A 20,656-nucleotide genomic window follows, 5' to 3' on the forward strand; every position below is an offset into this window, starting at 1 on the left:
GCAATTCCCCTTAGGCTATTGTGACAGTGAGTGAGTTCTTACAAGATCTGATGGTTTTATAAGGGGCTTTTCCCCTTTTGGTCAGCACTTCTCTTTCCTGCTGCCATGTGAAGAAGGATGTGTTCGCTTCCCCTTTCGCCATGATTGTATACGTTTCCTGAGGCCTCCCCAGCCAAGCTGAACTGTGAGTCAATTAAACCTTTTTCCTCTGTAAATTAGCCAGTCTCGGGTATGTCCTTATAGCAGCATGAGAATGGACTAATACACTTACATTCTATGTAACAAATAAGTAAAATATGTCGTGTAGGTAAAAAAAATATATCATCTGGTGCTATGTCTTATAGAGACAAATTACGCAGGGAAGGGGGACAAAGTGCGATGGAAAGGATTATTCCTCTCCTAGGTGAAGAAGTATTTATGGAGTGTCTATCATGTGTGCTAAGTGCTGTAAGGCAGAGATGAATTCATTTGTTCATTAAATATTTATTGAATGTTGTCTTTGTGACAGTCAGTGTGCTAAACCCTGGGAAAACAAGGTGTCTGCCATAAAGGAACTTCCAGACTAGTGTGAAAGTCAATCATTCAATAATGCACTGTTCAAACGCACAATTACAAACTAAAGTAAAAGCTATGAATAGGGCCGGGTGTGGTAGCTCACACCTAAAATCTCAGGACTTTGGGAGGCCAAGGAGGAAAGATCCCTTGAGGCTAAGAGTTCCAGGCTCTACTGTGCAATGATCATACTTGTGAATAGCCATTGCTCTCCACCCTGGGCAACAAAGTGAGACCCTTATCTCTACAAAAAATACAAAAATTACCCAGGCATGATGGCAACAGTCCTTGCTACTCAGAGGCTGAGGCTGGAGGCTAGCTCGAGCCAGGGAGTTCAAGGTTGTAGTGCTCTATGATCATGCCATTGTACTCCAGCCTGGGCAACAGAGTGAGACTTTGTCTCTGAAAAAAAAAAAAAAAAAAAAAGTTATGAATAGAATAGTTAAAAGAAAAGAAAAATTAAATTTAACAGAGTTTAATTGAGCAAAAATCAAGTTATGAATCAGGCAACCCTAAGAACCAGAATAGGTTCAGAGCAACTCTGGGGCTGCCATGTGGTTGCATAATACTTATGGACAGAAACAGGAAAGTGATGTACAGAAAACATAAGTGAAGTACATAAACAGCGGGATTGGTTACAGCTCATCATTTGCCTGATTTGAACACAGTATGAACAGTTGGCTGCCTATAATGAGCTGAAACTCCATGATTGATACAAGAGTAGGTTACAGTTCACTATGTACGAAGAAACTTTTAGGGTGAAACTAAAATATGTAAGGAGGCAGCTTTAAGTTAAACTTAACAGATTATAATATGTACATGTACTTAAGTTGGGGGATCACAGCAGGCATCTTCAAGGGAGTGATATCTGACCTGAGATCCAAAGAATGTATAAGAATGAAAGACATAAACACTTGTTATAAACTACTGTAACTAAAACAGTGTGGTATTGCGACATGGTTGGGCAACTAGATAATGTAAGAGAAATGGGAGGCCGGAGCTAGACTCATACACCTATGAAAACTGATATAGGACAGGGGTAGCAGGTCAGTTGCAGGTCAGTGGCCAGGTGTGAGCAATTCAATAAATGTTACTGGAAAAAACACATTGGCCACATGGAAAAATGAAATTGTATCCCTGCCTCACATCCTACACAGAAATCAATTCCAAGTGGCTGAAAAACTTAAATGTGAAAGGAAAATCTTTAAATCTTGTCGGGGAAAATATAGAATATCTTTAAGGGCTTGGGTAGAAATAGACAAGTCACAAAAATCACTAACCTTAAAGGCAAAAAAATTGAAGACTGGTATATTTGGTTACACTGCAATTCAAATTTCTATTCATCAGACTACACCACAAAAAAGTGGGACAGAAAAGAAAGAAAAAAGAAAGAATAAGTTACAAATTACGAGAAAACGTAACTCATGTAACTGGCAAAGAAGGGATATCTAAAATATATATAAAACTCCTAAAAATCAGTAAGAAAAAGACAACTCAATAGAAAAATGAGCAAAAACCATGAGCAGGCTTTTTTTTTTTTTTCTGAAGAGGAAACTCCATGGGAAATAAATATATGAAAGGTGTTCAACCTTATTAGCAGTTATTAGGTAATGCAAATTGGATTCCTGATACATCATTTTACACTTATCGCATTGTCAAAAATTAAAATATCTGACAATAATATCCAAGCACCTGCCGGTAAATCAAAAGTAAAGGCATTTGATTAAGTCAAAGAGATAAAATTAAGTTTGTTTATTCATTCACACAGCAAGAATTTTTGAGCCTGTGGTGGTGTGTGTTTTCGGGATAAGGGTTGGTAAAGTGTTATGGGTTATTGTTTTCACCCTGATTCTTATGTTGAAGCCCTAACCCCCAGTACCTAAGGATGTGACCTTATTTGAAGGTAGAGCCTTTACATAGGTAATCAAGTTAAAACGAAGTCATTAGGATGGACCCTAATTGAATATGACTGGTGTCTTCATAAAAGGGGAAATTTGGACATAGGGACACACAGAGGGATGAAAATGTGGAGACACAGAAAGAAGATGCCCCTTCTCCTAGCCCCTCTCCTACAAATCTAGGAGAGGCATGGAACAGATCCTTCCCTCACAGCCCTCAGAAGGAACCCACTCTGCCCACACCTTGATTTTGGACTTTCAGCCCCCAGACCTGTGAGACAATAAATTTTTGTTGTTTAAGTCGCTCAGTCTGTGGCACTTTGTTAAAGCAGCCCTAGCAGAGTCAAACAGGTGGGGATCTGCTTCTGGGCTTCTCTGTTTCACACAGGTCCTGAGGCAAGAATTTGCCTTTGCCTTTAATCAAGGGTGAGAGGGGCAGCCAAGGTTCCGAAATGCACCGTGAAGACCCTCTAACTGTACCCACTATTCTGCTCCCCTCCGATCGGCGCGGGCCTCTTGTCCTTCCTCTCTCCAACCAGCGAATGAATGAACGCAGGAGCGCTCTGAGTAAATGTCTTCAACTCGGAGACGCCCCTGCTTCGGCCCCACCCCACAAACACCCACCCCGGACCAGGCCCAGAGTAGGCGCCCATGAGGCATGTTGAATGAATATATTCACGCGCTCTTTGCAGCTGCCTGAATTCTTCCTTCACCAGCATTCCCCTCCGCCCGGTCACCCAGACGGCCTTCTCCAGCCTTGCCGAGTTTAAGTAAGCTGAGGGGCGCTCAGTGTGGCAGCTCTGCGTGTGCAGGGAAGGGGCCAGGATGCAGAGGGGCAGCGCAGGAGCGAGGACGCCACGGCTCAGCGCCCCGCCAGCCTCAGGATCCAGCGCTGCCCTGGGGGCAGGGCTGACCCAGAGCCAGCGGCTCGTGAGTGAGAGCCCCGCGACCACGGGGCCCTTCTCGGGGAGCGGGCCAGCCGCCGAGGTCCCAGCCTGCGGGGTCCGCCCGCGCCTCTGTCCTCCTGGGCGTGCGTGTCCGGGTCTCGGCCGGTTCCCCGTCAGCCAGGCGGAGCTGCAGGGCGACGCCACAGTCTGCGGGCCCGCGTGGGGAGCCGCGCACCGGCCCCCGGCCAACCCCAGTTCGACGACATGTTGGGCGTCTCCCTCCGGGTGGGTTCCGCAGCGGGGTGTATTTATGGAGTATTTAGGAAATATCTCCGTCGGGACGGCCAGAAGGAAAGAAGCCGGAGGCGCGGAGGCCGGCTAGAGCCGGGAACGTCCCACCCGGAGGCTGGGAGCCGGAGCGGGAGGCGGGGGTGAGGTCGTGGGCGGGACCGCGAAGGGCGGGGAGCGGGGCTGGCCGGCTCGGATTCCGGAAGGCGTGGTGAGGGCTGAGACTCCAGTGACCCGGCGGGAGGAGAGGCAACTTTCCCTGTCGGGCTTGCGTTGGGAGAGGAGCAGGCCGGCCTTGTGTGGTAGGGACAGATGCGGGGAGGCTGGCCGAGTCTCTGGCAGTTGAGTGCCCAGGCCCCCTTCGCCCTGTCCAGGAGACTGTTGGGGAGTCCCTAGGCCCTAAGTCACCGGGCACCTCTTAGAGCTACGCACCCTAGTTCTGTCTTTAGGGACTGGGCCCCTCATTCCGGATTGTGTGTTAGGGGTAATATCCTCCCCCTTCACCTCAAGGAAGGGACTTCCAGTGTATGAACCTTTGGCTGTAGCCAGGAGGGGCCTAGTGACCTGAGCACCCCAGGCCATGTGTGCGGCCTGGTCCAGGGGTCTGAAACATCCTTCCTGTGTGACCTGCAGCTGACCCCTCCCTACCCTCTGGTCCACCACAGGCTCTCCCAGCCACCTTCTGTGTCACTACCGTTCTCTTTGCCTATTTCCTTCAGGCAGAGCTCAGCTTCTGTGCCTTTGGTGTGGGGAGGGTGTTCCGCGCCTGAGAGCTGCCCTGTCCAGGGCGGGCAAGACCTGAGGTACTCTGCTCACATTGTGTCTGCCAGGACCCGTCCCTGCTCCTGACCATCACCGTCATTGGGGTCACTGTGCTCGTATTGGTCCTGAAGAGCATGAACTCCAGGAGGAGAGAGCCAATCACTTTACAGGACCCTGAAGCCAAGTACCCGCTGCCCTTGATTGAGAAAGAGGTAATGGGTCAGCCCTGTGGGTGGAAGGCAGTAAGTGGATGATGGCTGGGATGGCAGGGCATCCAGACAGTCATCTCATGGCCTCCAGTTCACTCCCTGCCGCCCTGTGTGCGTGTGCTGGAATAGTGCCAAACGAACCTCCTTTCCCAGGCATCTCAGCTGCCCAGCAAGGCTTCTAGAAAGCTGACAGAACCTGCCTATGTTTTGTTTCATTAGAAAATCAGCCACAACACCCGGAGGTTCCGCTTTGGACTGCCTTCGCCGGACCATGTCTTAGGGCTTCCTGTAGGTGAGCTGGGCTTGGGTCATCACCAGGACTGGGGCCTCTGGGGGCTAGGCCCTCCTCTCCTAACAGAAACACAGGTTTCCCACGTCCTGAGGTGTGGAAGATGCCCTCATGCTCCTCCTGAGCCTGTGAGCTCAGGGAGATAGGGGGATGGATATGGGACAGAAAATTTATTTTCTTCATTATTCCAATTGGGCTGACACAAGAGTGGTACCTCAGTGAGCACTGAAAAGAACTGAACCTAGAGCCAAAAGGCCTAAAATCTCATGGAAGGCTCCTTGCTGGGGAACTTTAGGGAAGTCCTTCCATCTCTCTGAGCCTCAGTCTATGAAATGGGATTTCCCAGGCCTGCCTGTCTACCTCACTTGGGTTGTTGTGAAAGTAGAGTGACTGATGGATATGAAAATTCAGAAACTGCAAAGTATTGTGCACCTGGGAGGGATGGGAGGAACCAGTGTTCAGGGGAAAGTCCCAGAATGTGCAGGTAGGCAGGAATGAGTCAGGTGTGCCCTGCACCCAAGGTCACTTAGATTCTCTGCAGGTGCCTCAGACCCACATAAGGAGGGACCAGCCCTAGGAGTTGCGGATTCCAGCCCTAGGAGTCCTAGAGTTGAGTTATCCCATTTCTAATCTGTAACACCACTAGATAGCTGAGTCAGTCTTAGTGCAGTCGAAAACTGCTAGAATCAGGGATTCAGAGCAGCTTTGTATAATCTGCTAGTGCTGCTTGCCTGCCTGGTGGATCCTACTCCATGGCCTATTTGTCTTATATGCACAGGAGAAAACCTTGACCTCAACTCTATCAGGTAGTGAGATTACACTCTACCCAGCTGGCTGGGCCCCTGAGCCTCCTTGCTGTTCCCTCACTCCGTCTCTATGCACGAGAGCTCAGTGTTGTGCGTGTGGTCTCCCAGCTCCCTGCTCGGCCTGTCAGGCCGGTCCTGTTGGCAGGAAGCCTAAAAGAATGAAAAACTTTGAGATAGAGAATTGCTTAGAAACTGCCTTGACCCACTATCTCCTCAGCCTTGGCCTAGGCTGTGCAAAGTTAGTGTGACAAGGTAATGTAGAGGCTTCTGGGAGAGTCTAATTGAGGCCTCAGAGTTCGCTGCTTCGTCCCAGCTCAGCGGAAGTGAAGCCAGTTAGAGATGGGGCCTGAAGGACCAGCCAGGGAGCCCCATTTGCCCTGGGGACACCCTCAGGCCAGGCCTAGGTGGCTGCATATGAAAAAGCCTTTCCAGGTTTCCAGTTTCAGGTTCTCAGAAGGAAGTTAGGTGTCTCAGGCACTTATTCCTGGGTATCCTTGGCGCCCAGAGGGACCATGACCAGAGTCATTGAGCCTGTTCTGAGCCCAGAGTGTTGGTACCTCAAAGACTTGGCTCATCCCCTTGAATCAGCTTCAGGGACCAGCCCCTCTAGTGCCTACTCTGCCTGCTTTTTTCTCCTCCTGCCTCCTCCTCCTCTCTGCATCTTAGGTCTGGGTTTCTATCCGTATCTCTGTTCCATCTTCCTTGTCTCTTGACTAATTTCCTGTATGTAGTCCACTCAGTTTCTGAGCGAGTAAAAACTGAGGGAGTAGAAACTGACTACATACAGGAAGTTAGTCAAGGGTTAGGGTTACAAACCTTTCTCTTGCCTCTAGCTCTTAGTATCTCTTGATTGCACTCCTGTCCCTGCCACTAATTGCCTTAGTAATTTGAGTCTCACATTTTGGATCCAACAGGTCATAGCTGCCCAGTGTATCATCTGACAGTGGGATGTAGTCATGATCCATAGGTCTCTGGCCACACCTGGTTTATTGAATTCTACCCAGGAAGGGCAGAGTTATATGGTTTAAAACTTCACTGCTACTCCTCACAAGGCCATAGGCCAGGAAGACATGATATTGTTGCTTCATTTGCACTATGGGTATCCAAATCCTGGGGCCCTGTAGTATCTGTGAGCCCAGGCCTGCTCTGTGCTTAGTACCAGGATACAGATGGAGTAGTTGTAATTTATTCACAGACCCCAGTGATACATCCAGTTTAGGAAGAAATGAGTTTGTGAAGGCCACATATTTTTCTTGGATAGACAAATACTCCTTTCTGTAATTTTTTTTTTTTTTTTTTTTTGAGACAGGGTCTCATTCTGTCATCCAGGCTGGCATGCAGTGGCACAGTCTCAGCTCACTGCGGCCTCGACCTCCTGGGCTCAGGTGATGCTCCCATCTCAGCCTCCCAAGTAGCTGAGACTACGGGTGTGCACCACCACACCTGGCTAATTTTTTGTATTTTTTTGTAGAGATGGGGTTTCGCCATCTTGCCCAGGCTGGTCTCGAACTCCTGAGCTCAAGCAATCCACCTGCCTCTGGGCTGGGATTACAGGCATGAGCTACCATGTCTGACCCCTTTCTGTAATTTTTAATACTCACTCTCCAACTTTAATGATCTTTTCCTGCTCCAAAAAGCAGTTACACTATAATCACAGGTGGGCAGACATATCATCCCCATTTTACAGATGAAGAGACCAAAACCCAGAGAGGTGAAGTGACTTGCCTAGGGTAGCACAGGGAGGCAGAGCAGGCCTAGGATCCGGGCATCCCATATTTGGGCTCCTTCCCTGCTCTCTTCTTCCCACTCCTCTTAACATTCTGCCCCAGTATTTGCTGCCTTCACTGAAGCTCAGTCCTTTATTCCTGGGCCTTATTTAAGCTAAGTATGCTTTGACTCAGTGCTTGATGCCTTTTCTATAGGTAACTATGTCCAGCTCTTGGCGAAAATTGATAATGAATTGGTGGTCAGGGCTTACACGCCTGTCTCCAGTGATGATGACAGAGGCTTTGTGGACCTAATTATAAAGGTAAATAGTGCCTATCATATCTGGCTACCTTGTGCTTCCAAGCCTATTGAGGGTGGTGGGGTGGAGGGGCAGTGCTTTTTCTCTGGGGGGACATATGCCCTAGACAGGGCTTTCCATCAGTGAAGCTACAGTTAACCTTGTGGCAGCTTCATCTTCAGGGATTGTGTACAGCAGTTGAGAGAGCAGAACACTTTCTCTGCAAAGCTTCCAGCAGTAAATGCATTTTCTAGTTGTGCGTGGCTGTGGCATTGTGTCTGGGAATGTGAAAGCAGTGCTGCCTTGCTTTTCAGATCTACTTCAAAAGTGTACACCCCCAATATCCTGAAGGTGGGAAGATGACTCAGTATTTGGAGAACTTGAAAATCGGGGACACCATCTTTTTTCGAGGGCCAAAGGGACGCTTGTTTTACCATGGGCCAGGTACTGGAGGGGTTCATACTGGGCTCCCAGCTGGGAGGAAGATTCCTGCAATGGTTCCATTGTTCTCGTACACTCCTCAGATTTGAGTCACATGGGGTTGTCCTTAGTCTTCATTCATTCACACACAATGCATAATGATCACACTTGTTATACACTCACACACCCACTTCATGAGGTTGTAAGCTTTTGTAAGGTAGGGGAATGATTTGGTGTTTCCTCGTCATTGTATCAATATCTCCAGCACAATGCCTGATACATAAATGGTGCCTGCTAATACTGAAAAATGGATGGAGGGAGTCCATGCTCCTTTGTTTACTCACATAGCCATTATTTACTCACTGGTTCACCTCCGTGAGTGAGAATGCTCTTTGAGTCTCTGTGTTAACTTCAGCTTGCCCCTCTTTTTCCTCAGAACAAAAGGCCCGGCGATTCCCTGAGCAAGCCCAGCCTCTATTCCCACTTTGTGCACTGGAGCACCAGGGCTAGCTGAGGAGACTGCCCTGGCCTGCTTCTCCAGCTTAAAATGGTGCAGACAGTCCCTTAGCTGGACCTGCCTCCTGGGAGTCCTAAGGAATGTCAGTGATCTTTTGCAGTCTCTTAGGCAAGAACTGCAGAGGTCATAAGCATTCTCTGCGTTTCCAGGGAATCTTGGAATCAGACCAGACCAGACGAATGAGCCTAAAAAAAAACTGGCCGATCACCTGGGAATGATTGCTGGGGGCACAGGTAAGAGGCTTCTAGGGGCTCCATCCAGAGAGTGAGCCCTGAGACCATTCTGACTTGGGAGTCATTTGATCCTCAAAGGGACAACATGAGAGATTTCGCCTCCAGCTGTAGAAGGTGGGAACGATGAACCAGTGACAGGTCTTGAAACTGACCCTGTGTACCCTGCTTCCCCTAACCAATATGGTGGCTGCTCAGGAGCCTTGTGGGGACATCTCAGGTCAGGCTGGGGGCAAGCTGGGCAGGCCCACCCATGCTGTCCCAGGAGCCCCTGGATCCAGTTCAAGCCTGACTCTCCCCATCTCTTGAAAATGACTGCCTGAAGAAAGAGAGCAGGCTTTGAAGGAGACATACAATGTGCCAGGCACTGTAATAGGCATTCTTAAAACTATCACATTTACCCGTCATTAATTGTTTCATGAATGAAGACACTGAAGAACTTAGAGTGTTCTTTCCATCTTGCCATATGAAAATGAGAAAGACCTTCTGACTTACTGTTGCATTAGAAAGGAAAACCAAAATGAAGGGCTCTTTCCCACTTTGAGTTTTGGGGACAGAAGTGAGAAAAGGATAACTTGGGCTGGGGGAAGGTATGAAGCTTGCTGCAGGTCAGGGACTGTGGGCTTCAGAGACAGGGAGAAAGCTGGCTGCCCGCTCACTGTGTTCCAGGCATCACACCCATGTTGCAGCTCATTCGCCACATCACCAAGGACCCCAGTGACATGACCAGGATGTCCCTCATCTTTGCCAACCAGGTCAGTTCCTGCTGAGCTTGCAGTGGTAGGATGGAATGTTTGCTGAGCTGGGCTCTTGTTTTCATTTCTCCTCCATTGACTGAGCTCATGCTGCTTGGGTGCCTGCGTCTGTGGGAGGGCTTAGTGGGATCAACAGGGCTGCTGGCAGCTGGAGAAGCTGAGTCCAGGCCTGCTTTTTGCATGTATTTAACTCTTTTGTGTCTCCTCAGCCAACCCTAAGCACTAAGCATTCCTTTTTTCCTTAATATGTATTGCTGTATTTTTGCTAAGTGTAAAATCACAGATGTCCTCAATGGACACTTCAGAAAATACAGAATATAAATATTTACTTATTTTTTAATCTTTTTTCTATATATGTTATATATTTATAATTTATATGTGCATTTTTTTCACTCAGCATTACCACAACAGGCATTTTCTTCTCTTTAAGATGCTTTATAAATATTTTCATCATAGTTTTTATCAAGTTGCACTATAATTTACTAACTTCTACATTCAGGCTGTTTTCAGTTATAAATAATATGGTGATGAATAATTGTGCCTACGCTTGATTACTTTTAGATTATTTTCTAAAACAGAATCCCAGAAGTGGAATTACTGGGATGAGAATCATGAAGAGTTTTAAGATCCAGGTCTTCTGTGCAGTATCTTTGAGCCTGTGACAGGTTATTTTTGGCTTTGGTTCCCTTTCCCCCAAATGGGGCTCCAGACTGTTTTCCTCTCCTTCACATATCCAGTGCTGTTCTATCACAGGACTTTCTGAGCCCATTACATTTCTTCCAGAAGATCTTGGGCCTGCACTGAGCTTGTTCCAGTTAGGTTTGCTGTGCTAGGGCTCAGTGTAGATGTAGGAGGCAGGGCTGGAGCTCTGAGTGAAGCCATCCTGGCCAGTGCTTGGCTAAGGTCCTTCTAGCTGGAGGCGGTCACTGCAGCTCCATGGGAACCTACATCCTACCACCAACTTCATCCACAAGACAAAGGGTTTTATCTTCAGGAGCAGCAGCAGAACTCTTGTTTGCCGTGGGAGTTGGCAGCGAGCACTCCAGCTGGAGTGGCGGCAGCTTTGGCCAAGAGTATGCTGACCAGTGTAGTCAGTCCAGGGAACAACAGGATGGCCCTGGAGGGGCTTTTCCAGTGTTGCTTCTTTTCTAGACAGAGGAGGATATCTTGGTCAGAAAAGAGCTTGAAGAAATTGCCAGGACTCACCCAGACCAGTTCGACCTGTGGTACACCCTGGACAGGCCTCCCATTGGTACGATATCCAGTGCCGTCACTCACCATGGGTCAGCACCAACCCTTGACCACTCTGAGGACTGGTCTCTGTCTCTTTGTTTTGTTTTACTTTTATAGGACCAGATGTGGGGGTGAAGCCTTGGGCTCTGGCTCCAGATGGGAAATGTGAGAAATTGAGGGAGAGAGGATTTGGGATGGCCTGCTTTTAAGGGCAATCAAGAGCAGGTGTCTAATACATCAGCAGCACCTCACACACTGCACTGAACATCAGAAGGGACATTGCCCCTGTCCACTCTGAACAACCACCCACTCCACACAGCTATCACATACACATCTAATATGGGCACTGACCCCTTCACCACTCACCCCTCTGCTTACGGCCACCACACCCCTTACCACCCACCTCACCTGGACATGCTGAGCCCCCATACAGCTGCTGCAGCCCAGACAGCATCCCAGACAGCATCCCAGCAACCACTGTGCACAGAGCACCCCACAGGCGCGCCTCTCACACTGCTCCGGGCTGTACCTGCTTGTCATACAGGTCCCTGGTCGGCAGAGGGCGCTACCCGACTGAGCAATTCCGCACAGTTCCACTAACACTAGGCCACACCCTGCAGGACAACTCCAGCTGGCTGTATTGATTCACACACCTCGGTATACCTCATTGTGTTCTCCTTCCTCGTCAATGCTGACAGCTGACAGACAACAGCAGGGCTTCAGGGTCCCCACAGTGAGCCTGGGACCTGGGGTGACTGCTGCAGAGGGCTGTTTACTAGTTCCGAGGCTTTTTGCAGGGAGCATTAGTACAGACTTCTAAGCCTTTGTAGAACAGCTTGTCACCTCCTCCCTGGCTGAGGGTGGGTGTGCAGGCGGCCTGGGATCAGGAACTCCACCTGGCATCCCTCAGCTTTCTCCTGCGTCTGCTTCATTTCAGGCTGGAAGTACAGCTCAGGTTTCGTTACTGCCGACATGATCAAGGAGCACCTTCCTCCTCCAGGGAAGTCCACGCTCATCCTGGTGTGTGGCCCGCCACCCCTGATCCAGACGGCGGCTCACCCTAACCTGGAGAAGCTGGGTTATACCCAGGATATGATTTTCACCTACTAACACCTCCATGTGCTCAGCAAATTTGCATGTCCCTTTTCATCTGTTTCAGAGTAAGTTCAATTTCACCACGTTAAACTGGGATGTTTTCAAAAGCGCCTTGCCATGTATCCTCGCGCACACACTGGTTCTCCTCTCTTTTGGGTGTGCGCCTAACAAGAAGGGCTCAAGGGGCTGGAGACTGGCTGCTGGGGCCTCCTTGCTTGGAGGCTGGAAAGAGCTCCATTTCAATATCTTTCTCCATGGTTTTGTGAAATAAACTCAAGTACAAAGCAGATAGCCCATAAAGTGTGGCTCTGTGGGGGACCTGCTAGGCAGTCAGGAGGCCGTGGCCTGGCCTGTGAGTTGGCTTCTGCATGCTCATGAGGGTCAGAACTGGCAAGTGTTGGGGCAGTTCCCAAAAAACTCCAAGTGGGGTCACGTCAACTCTCAAGAATCTCTCCATGGCACTGGGGGTCATGGCAGGAGTGGTTACACACAGAAACTTCTCAACTTTCAAAGTCAGGTTCCAGAAACTGCCTTAAATCCTTTGTATCATGAAACCCAAACGATAACGAGTGACCACGTGGCCACCTGTGGTTCATGGCCAGGATGACACAGTGCTGCTGTCACCTGTGAGCGGGTAGAGCTGCTTCTGCACTGCTTCATAGAAGTCTCGTAACAAGCCAGAGATTCTGTAGGGATTTTGTGTTCCAAATTATAGATGAGGAAACTGAGGCCTGGAGACTGTGTTTCCAGGTCATTCAACCAGTAGGTGGCAAAGCTGGCCTTAAACCTGGGTCAGTTTTATTCTAAGTTGTTCCCCTTTTCACAAAAACTGGCATAATGGTGGCAATGTTGGAGCTTGGTGTCACTGGATTTGTTACTCAGTGTGCATGTGCATGAGGGGCAGGGGAGGAGAGAGAGAGAACAGGGCTCTGGAGAGCTCTCTGAAGTACAGCTGTGTCTTACTCTCAGGTGGCCGAGCACAGAGATGACCTCACAGAGGGTCTGTGGGAGTGGGAGAGAGGGACAGCCAACCTCACCCATCTACCTGTTCAGTGTCTCCTTGGGGATCCTTCACTGCTTTCAAGGGATACCCCACCCTGGCCACCCCATCTCTCCAGGACACACTCCAGGGCCTGGCTCCCAAGGCCTTTCTTGATTTGGCTCCTGCTGACTTTATCAGATTTTTCTTTCCCTGGGCCCCCAACTCCGACCCCATTCTCTTGCCTACTGGTTCTCAACTGAGGGTGATTTTGCTGCTCAGGGAACAGATAACAAAGTCCAAAGTCATGTTGGTTGTCAACTACAGAAGGGGTGCATCCACCCTCTATTAGCATTTAGAGGGTAGAGACCAAGGATGCTGCTAAACATCTTAAAACCCACAGGAGAGCCTCCATCACAGAGTATTACACAGCCCAAAGTGACAGCAGCACAAAGGCCAAGAAACCCTCTCTAGCCTACCAACTTTTGGCAATCCCTAGGTTGTGCTGGGCTGTTTCAAGTCTGTCTACCTGGAATGCCCTTCCCCTCCGGCATACCTGGGAAAATATGATTCATGTTTCCAAATTCAAGTGTCACCTCTTCCATGGAACCTATTCAGACTCCTTCCCCAAATCCCCATTAAAAATGACAACATGCTCTTTTAGGCTGCAGAAACTAATATTGGAGCATCTGTAACCTTTGGCAGAGTCTTGTTTGAAACTAAGCCGTACTCCACTACACTGTAAGCACCTTTAGGCAGGGACCTTGGCATTCATGCCTGTATCTCTAGCCCTGGCATGGAAGGTTCTTAACACACACATGTGAAGGAGTGGGTGGATGGGGAACTTAGGAGCATGGATCTCCTTGGCAATTGGAGGACTGTCTACAGGAGCCAGCCCAGAGCAGGTGCTCCAAGTTTGTGGTGAGGACGGGTATGGTAAGACGACAAGAAACTTCAAAGTGAGCTGTGCTCTGGCTCAAGGGCAGACACGGCACAGTGGGAGAGCTATCTGTAACTGTATCATGCGGGAAGGCTTCCTGAGAGATGGCCTCTTTGCCGTGCCTTGGGAGACAGGATTTTGCCTCATGAAGGGGACTAGGAGAAAAATGCATTCCCCAGTGAGGGAAGGGCCTGAGCAGATGCCTGGAGGGAGGAAAGACTATAGAGTGGAGAGGAAACAGACATGTTTGGGAAGTTGGTGAGTTGTGGTAGAAACACGGAGCTTGAGGTGCTCAAGGGCCTTCCACTTGGGGGAGCTATTTAATCAGACATTACGCCTGAGCTGCTCCAAGGGCAAGGCCTGGGAGGAGGCTGTGTGTCAGCTTGGGTGAAGGCAGAAGGCAGGGTGTGCACGTGTTGGGGACGCCTCTGCTCCAAGCTGGGAGGTCGCACAGATACCCCTTGCAGATGACGGGAGATAGAGTCAGGCAGGACTGTGGGAAAGGAGCCTTGTCGCTTTACCCGTTCATACCCTAAACACCTGCCTTGCCCAGCCACAGTCCCATGAATGGAAAAAGCATGCTCCTGTGAAGCAGCCCCGGAGGGAGCTCCTGGTGATCATTTCACAAAACGCAGTCTCTACAGAACATTCAAAACAGTTTTTCGGAACTTTTTTTCCAGCAGGTTTTATGAACTAACAGCTCTTCCCCTTGGGTGTGAGAGCCTCCAGGCTGTCACCAGGAATAGCATGAGCCATCGAGTCGGTGTGCTGATATCTCACTGCCCTCCCACAAAAGTGGTCTGCAGTCCATGTATAAAAGTACAAAAGGTATGAAGCCTGTGGTGAGGAGCACAGCATGGTTGAAGACACACATGGACCCTGGGGCCACCCCTGGACACCTGTCCCACAGCTCTGCTTCATGCCTGTCGGCACCCTGTCTGAGACACCCTGCCCGCCCGGACTGGGCTTGCAGAGGGGGCTGTGTGCCAGCTCCCCACAGAAGCAAAGGCTCCGGGCCCCCACACGTGCCTCCCTACGCTCTCAGCCACGAAGAAAGTCATCTCCAGTCATCAGAGTTGGGGGCAGGCAGGTGAGAGTCATTCAGCAGCTGGTCCTGGCTCAGCATTGTCTGAAAAGGACACCGCCGAAGGGTCAGTTTAATAGAGTTTTGGTCCAGGCTGCCCTGCGGCAGCTGCATCGGAACTAGAGGGCACTGGGTGAGGGCTGCATCTGACACAGGTGCACTATAAGTTTACAGTGTCCCAAGAAACCCTGAGTATTGGGTCAGAATAAACAACACTATTAAGATAAAAATAAATTGTTCATATTAGAAATAAATTTTCTATTTTCAGGCCACCAAAGGCCTAGATCATAAGGGCAAGTGTGGGCAGATTCCTTTCATGGGTGGGCCAATAAATAAAAACATTGAGTAAAAGTGATCCTGTTTGGAGTCAGGGAGACTTTCCTGTTTTGTCCTTGGAAACAAGGAGAGTCGTGTGTCCCTGTCCTTGTCCTGTCATGCCAATGGGCCTTGCTAGACAAGCAAGCAAAGTACAGTGACAGGGGCCTCGATGGGGACAGACACTACAGCCAACAGGCTCAGTGATGGGATGTCCAAGAACTAAAAGGCCTTGGGAGTAATGGGTCCCCAAAAACAAATCCTGTGCTCTGTGGCTGGCCTTTTCCTGCCAGCTCTAGTCTGCCTATAAGCCTGGCAAGGAGGATGTCATTAGCCCTGCTTTACAGATAACTAAGCCAAAGCTCAGGAGAGAATGACACCCAAGGTCACAGAGCTAGTGAAGTCAGAGCAGGGACTTGAGCCTCACTCCAAAGCTGCTTTTCGAGGCCAAACTGCTTCCCCATGATATGGTTTGTCCTTTCGGGCATGCCAGGATGTGCTCACAAGCCTGTCAACACTTTGTGATACCCACAAAGTCAGAGGCACGATAGGAAATGCATGTGTCTCTGGGCAGAGGGTGGAAGAAGTGTCCACTAGGACAGGATGCAGCCTGGGCTCTAGGCTGATGAGACAGGTGATCTAGAGTTGCTGAGCATCTTGGTTTCCTCATCTCTAAGCCTGGGAAGAGGACCTGAGATCTAGTGTGCTTTGACTGGCTTTGGCTAACAGCCCATGAGCCTCCCCAATGCCCTTAGGGGCTCAAGGTCCAGTAACAGGCCAACAGAGAAGGCCCCTGGGCTGCTTTCTGCCTCGTGGCTGGCTCAGGCTCAGGCTGTGACCCCAGCACTAAGCACCATTCTTCGCCATCCCCCAGGCCTTGTGCACCACACCACACCAAACTCACTGGGCCTCCCTGGCATCAGTCTGACTGTGGGGAGAGGGTCAGAGTCCTACCGTAAGGCGGTGAATGTCTTGGGAGAGGAGCCCTATCTGCGTCACGGTACCTTCCGAAGGTGCCATCTGTAAAATGGGCAGCAGCCTGGTCAGCACACATGGATGCAGTTTATGATTCACAGAGATGGCATGCAAGTCCTGTCGTGCTCAAGCCTGGCTTCTCCAGGGCATGCTTCCCTGGAGGGATAGGCAAGGAGTAGGCCAGGCCCTGAGGAGTGACAGGTGGGTGGAGCACATGCTGCTCCTGTTTCCTGGGGAAAGGCTTCAATGTCCCACAGTGCATGCATACCTCTCCTGGAGCCCCACTGGGAACTGGCATTCAGGGTACACAGAGGCAGGACACAGGCTTGTCAGAAGCAGCCCTTCTGCACGTGTTCAATGTTTCAGCTATTTCCAGGAGCAGAGAGCAGTAGGAATGAAGGCCTTCAGGATGCCAGACTCACGCTAACCAGGCAACGGGAGCTCAGACACCAATGCCCTGACATAGGTGGGCATCCTTCCTCACTACTCAAGAGACTCCCTCCTGCCCCTCCTTCTCAGGTAATGCTGGTCTCTTCCTCCTTCCCTAAACCTACTTAGACACTGTAGATTTGGAAACATCCTCTGTAAATTTGGAGGGCACCAAGTGTAACCCCTCCCTTGTTTTATAGGTAGGAAAACAAGCCCACAAAGGGAACAGGACTTACTTGAAGGTGCAGAGAATCAGTGGCAAAACAGTTCCATGCAGGTTTTGAAAACAGGCACATGCAGAGATCCCTGTACCGCGACATAAGAAACAAGGGACAAAGCCTGCCCTGACTGGCTCTACAACTCCAATGGCCAGGCATCAGCCTGAATGAGCACTTGTCATCCAGCGGACCTGGGTACCAGGATCTATCAGCAGCATTGCCAGCTGGCAAGCTTGTCCCCACATCTCTCACCTCCTGGGAGGCAGTGGCCTGTGGCAACAGACCATGCCTGAGGCTGCTGGTAGTTTAAGAAGCGAATCTTCTTAGCATAGCCTCCATCTGGGACAGAATCAGAGTGCTACAATGGAATGGAGTCATCAGGCCGTGCCCAGGCCATCAGACAGCGGTGACGTGGTGTTACTCTTCTGCGATGAGGCCCAGGGGATTGAGGGGAGCCAAGCGCTGCCTGGGGGCAAACTAGAGTCTGCTGACCAGGAGTCCAGACTGGCAAGGCACATCTCTACCTCAGTCCCAGCCAGACAAGGCCCATCTGGAGGAGCCATTATCAGTCAGTCAGCCTCTAAATCAAGGGGATAGATCTCTTTCAGTTCTGCCAGCAGACAGACCAGCCTCCACCATGGTTATGAGCCTGGCTAAGTCAGTAATAGAGAAGCCAGCAAAACACATGAAAGAGAGTCTTTCCAGCAAGGTGCCTTTTTGTCTCCCCACCATCCCCTTCACTGGGGGGGCTCATGCCACTAAAACCAATCAGCTTTGAGGTCTGACAACAGATGTGCCCTACGGTCAGGATGTGCATGAGACACGAGGCCCCCTCGGCTTCACAGAGGGAAGCAAATTCTGAAGCAGTGAGGCTACGGACCTCCTCTGAAGGCTATGGGAGGGGGTCCCGCCTTGTTCTACCCCCCTGGTGAATCCTGAGCATCTGAGCATGCACCTGGCTGAGGACCAGGCTCAGTGCCACCAGCTCTTCAGCTCTGCAATCGGTAGGACTCCATTTCCAGCTACCCTCAGCTCTTTTTCCCCAACAGAGTTAAAGATATGTTGCACTGCTTGCTTTCCACATAAATATTGCTTTTATTACAAGAAAGAAGAGACCACCTCTGAAGTAAGGCACAACACATTTCCATTGTCACTGTGGCAGAAGTCCCTGTTGCTCATCCCTTTGATCTCAGCCAAGACTGTGGCCCACGGGCCTAAGGCACTTGAGCTTTTCCCTCAACTGAAGCGTAGGGGGTGCCTGAGAGCTGAGCCTCGTGGGAGCTGAGGTCTCTGGACCTGCATCGAAGTTCATGTGTTTCCACTGGTGCTGAAGATGAACATCAAGAATTACTAGAAATGTAAAAGTGTCTTTTCCTCCTGAGTCTACCTTTGGCAATGGTCCCCAAAGCCTGGCCCCTTAGAGATGCAGCTCCAGATCCTGGCCACCCTCAGGGTTCAAAGAGAGACTGGCCCAGGGTTACACAATTGCTGGAATATTCTCTGCGAGTCATGCACACGTGTGGGGGTGAGGTGCAGTTATATGGTGACACACACGGTGTTACTGTGAGCTCTCAGGGTGCACAGAGGGCAGGTGACAAGGGCATCAGCTAATCTGTCCCACCTGGTCCAGCCCATCCAGTTCAGGGGCATCAAGGGGGCTGAGGCCCCGGTAGCCACTGTAGAACCTGTGACTGTCACTGACACCGTCACTGGGCTCCATTGGGCAAATGTAGTCCGTCGATTCATCAAACTTCTTTTTTCTTATGTTTCCAAAGTGTGAAAATCCTAGTTTCCTTGGCTAAAACACAGAAAATGCAAGATTATGAGAAGGCAATCAAGGCAGTGTGCAGGTATGACTGACAATATACTTAAAATTTAAGAGCAGGCCCGCAAGGAGAGGAATAATGTAAACTGCTCCTAGAAAGACTATGAACAAAATAGAGCTCTTGTAAGCAATTTCTATGCTGCAGAAAGGCCAACAGGTAAATAATCTTGAACAATAAGAGCTGCCCCTCCAATACTATGCCTGAAACTCATGCCTGGCTGCCCCACCAAAGTGACTTTCTTATTTCCATAGATGAACTGGGAGTTCCTTTAGAATGTACTTGAGGTCTGCACTTGAGGCGAAGCACAGAGAACTTGCCTCAGCATAGATGCTGGCACCCCAACCCTTTCCCATCTCAGCACCTGGCACTATCTAAAGGCATGTAGGATAGCCCCAGGTTGCTCCCTGCCCTAGTGTCACCCAGCACTGTTTCTACCTGACTCCCCATCCTGTTCCCCTGGGGAAGGAGGTCTGTGCCTGAGTTGTAGCTGGGCATGAAGCATCAACACTACCAGGGATAGGACCAGCCTGGCCTCCAGCGGTTGCCTGTGGGTCTGTAGTCTGGGAAGAATGTGGTCTCAGGATGCTATGGCTCAGGCAGGTCTAAAGGGCTTTGTGGGATTCTGGGAGCCCCAGTGAGTAGTGTTGGTGCTTGAAAGACCTGGGGACCTCTGGGTATCTGTGTGCTGGCCACTTCACGAAACAAGACAAATGGAACCAGGTTCCATTGGGAGCACTTCCTATATCAGCGGGACAGCTTTGGCCAAGATCCCACGGCATTGCGGCACGCAAGCGGGCCTGACCAAAGGAAAGCCAGACTTGGAGCGCTTCCGCTCTGCAAGGTGAGTCACAGCAGCAGTGGGGTAGAGGACGAGCTCTAAGCCACCTGAGGATAGGTGCTTCCTGCACATATTTTCTAGGTAAAGAAACCTGCACTGTCTTCCTTGGACTCAAAACTGGTGGAGAACTGGCTTAACAAAGACTGGCCTAACAGACCACAAGCCCACAGCAGAAGCTGAAAGATCCTCTTTGTCCAGGCTACACATGCTGCTCTGGCTGTGGGCATCGCGCCAGGTGCTGTGCTGCATGAGGGCCAGGAGGCAGCCCAGGGCCCACCCAGAAAGGGTCTGCAACTCACCCGGACTTTGGCTGTGGTGGTCAGTGGTGTATAAGCTGGTGAGGCCATTTTCTCTCGCTTTTCCTGTTCAGCCTCCGGACCAATCAAGGCATTGAACTTGGTGGTCAGGTGGCGCCTAAGGAGCGTCTTTTGTGGGGGGATATTGAGAAGCATAGCCAGTGTGTCCCCAGTGAAGCGTGGCTCCAGGATCTAAGAAGGAACCAGAGACAAGCCTGGCCAGGAGCAAATACAAATGGCTCGAGGGGGAGGATGCTGAGAGATTGGCCTGTTGGGGCTGGGGGTGCCTCCAGAGCAGGGGCAGGAGCTCAGTCACTTGTTCTGAGTCCTACTCCTCTCACTGGCTGGCACAGGGCCTGGCTCTGAGCACATACTAGCACATTTGCTGACTGACCACCTTGTTTTCACAGACCAGCAGAGAACTGGGACCTCTTTGGTGAGGCTGTCTCTCAGGATCTCCTCTGGATGACATCCAAGCCACCACACTTCCTCATTTCCCCTCTGGCTTTGCCACTGACAGATCTGAGTAATGATAAGGATCATATTGCAGCAAGTGGGAAGCTGCATTTTTATGGCTTCCCCGTCCCTTCCCCAGCCCCACTGTTCCCTCAGGGACAGGCAGACCTGCCTTGTAAGCGTTGGTCTCCACGCAACCCATTGACCTAGAATCCTCAAGTCTCATGCCAAGGAGGTGCTGCCAGAAGGCATCTTGCTTCCATGAGGTATATTAATTCTCAAGGACAAGTTATCAGAATACTTTGAGACATCAAATTATGCAAGACCTTCAGAAGAAGTACCTATTTTTTTCCT

General features: G+C 50.2%; 2 protein-coding genes across 17 annotated transcripts in view; one reads left to right on the top strand and one right to left on the bottom strand.

Annotated features, from left to right (window-relative positions):
- The first annotated feature begins 3,064 nt into the window (after window positions 1–3,064).
- LOC129007360 (NADH-cytochrome b5 reductase 2) lies at window positions 3,065–12,233 on the top strand. 4 transcript variants are annotated; one of them, XM_054438143.2, is made up of 9 exons: window positions 3,065–3,622; window positions 4,456–4,599; window positions 4,816–4,888; window positions 7,614–7,720; window positions 8,011–8,140; window positions 8,783–8,866; window positions 9,533–9,618; window positions 10,771–10,870; window positions 11,789–12,233. In XM_054438143.2, exons 1-9 carry the CDS (start codon window positions 3,602–3,604, stop codon window positions 11,959–11,961), a joined length of 918 nt encoding a protein of 305 aa, XP_054294118.2. In that variant the 5' UTR covers window positions 3,065–3,601; the 3' UTR covers window positions 11,962–12,233. The 4 variants fall into 4 exon arrangements, with proteins under 4 accessions (XP_054294118.2, XP_054294120.2, XP_054294122.2 ...); XM_054438145.2 differs by having other exon boundaries at window positions 3,085–3,220; XM_054438147.2 differs by having other exon boundaries at window positions 3,323–3,622; window positions 10,775–10,870.
- Window positions 12,234–14,639: 2,406 nt separating this feature from the next.
- The window catches only part of PPFIBP2 (PPFIA binding protein 2), a 143,858-nt gene continuing 137,841 nt past the window's right edge, over window positions 14,640–20,656 (bottom strand). For 11 of the 13 annotated variants that reach the window (XM_063671176.1, XM_063671174.1, XM_063671173.1 and 8 more), the window contains 2 exons: window positions 19,850–20,038; window positions 17,962–18,684 (listed from right to left, as the gene is read on the bottom strand). In XM_063671176.1, the coding sequence (XP_063527246.1) occupies window positions 18,490–18,684; window positions 19,850–20,038 (384 nt within the window). In that variant the 3' untranslated portion in view covers window positions 17,962–18,489. Of the gene's footprint in view, window positions 14,995–16,218; window positions 16,285–17,961; window positions 18,685–19,849; window positions 20,039–20,656 lie in introns of those variants that run through there. The other 2 variants (XM_054438155.2, XR_008492307.2) reach the window with 2 other exon arrangements.

Source organism: Pongo pygmaeus, chromosome 9 (genome assembly GCF_028885625.2).
Source record: "Pongo pygmaeus isolate AG05252 chromosome 9, NHGRI_mPonPyg2-v2.0_pri, whole genome shotgun sequence".
Lineage (NCBI taxonomy): Eukaryota > Metazoa > Chordata > Mammalia > Primates > Hominidae > Pongo > Pongo pygmaeus.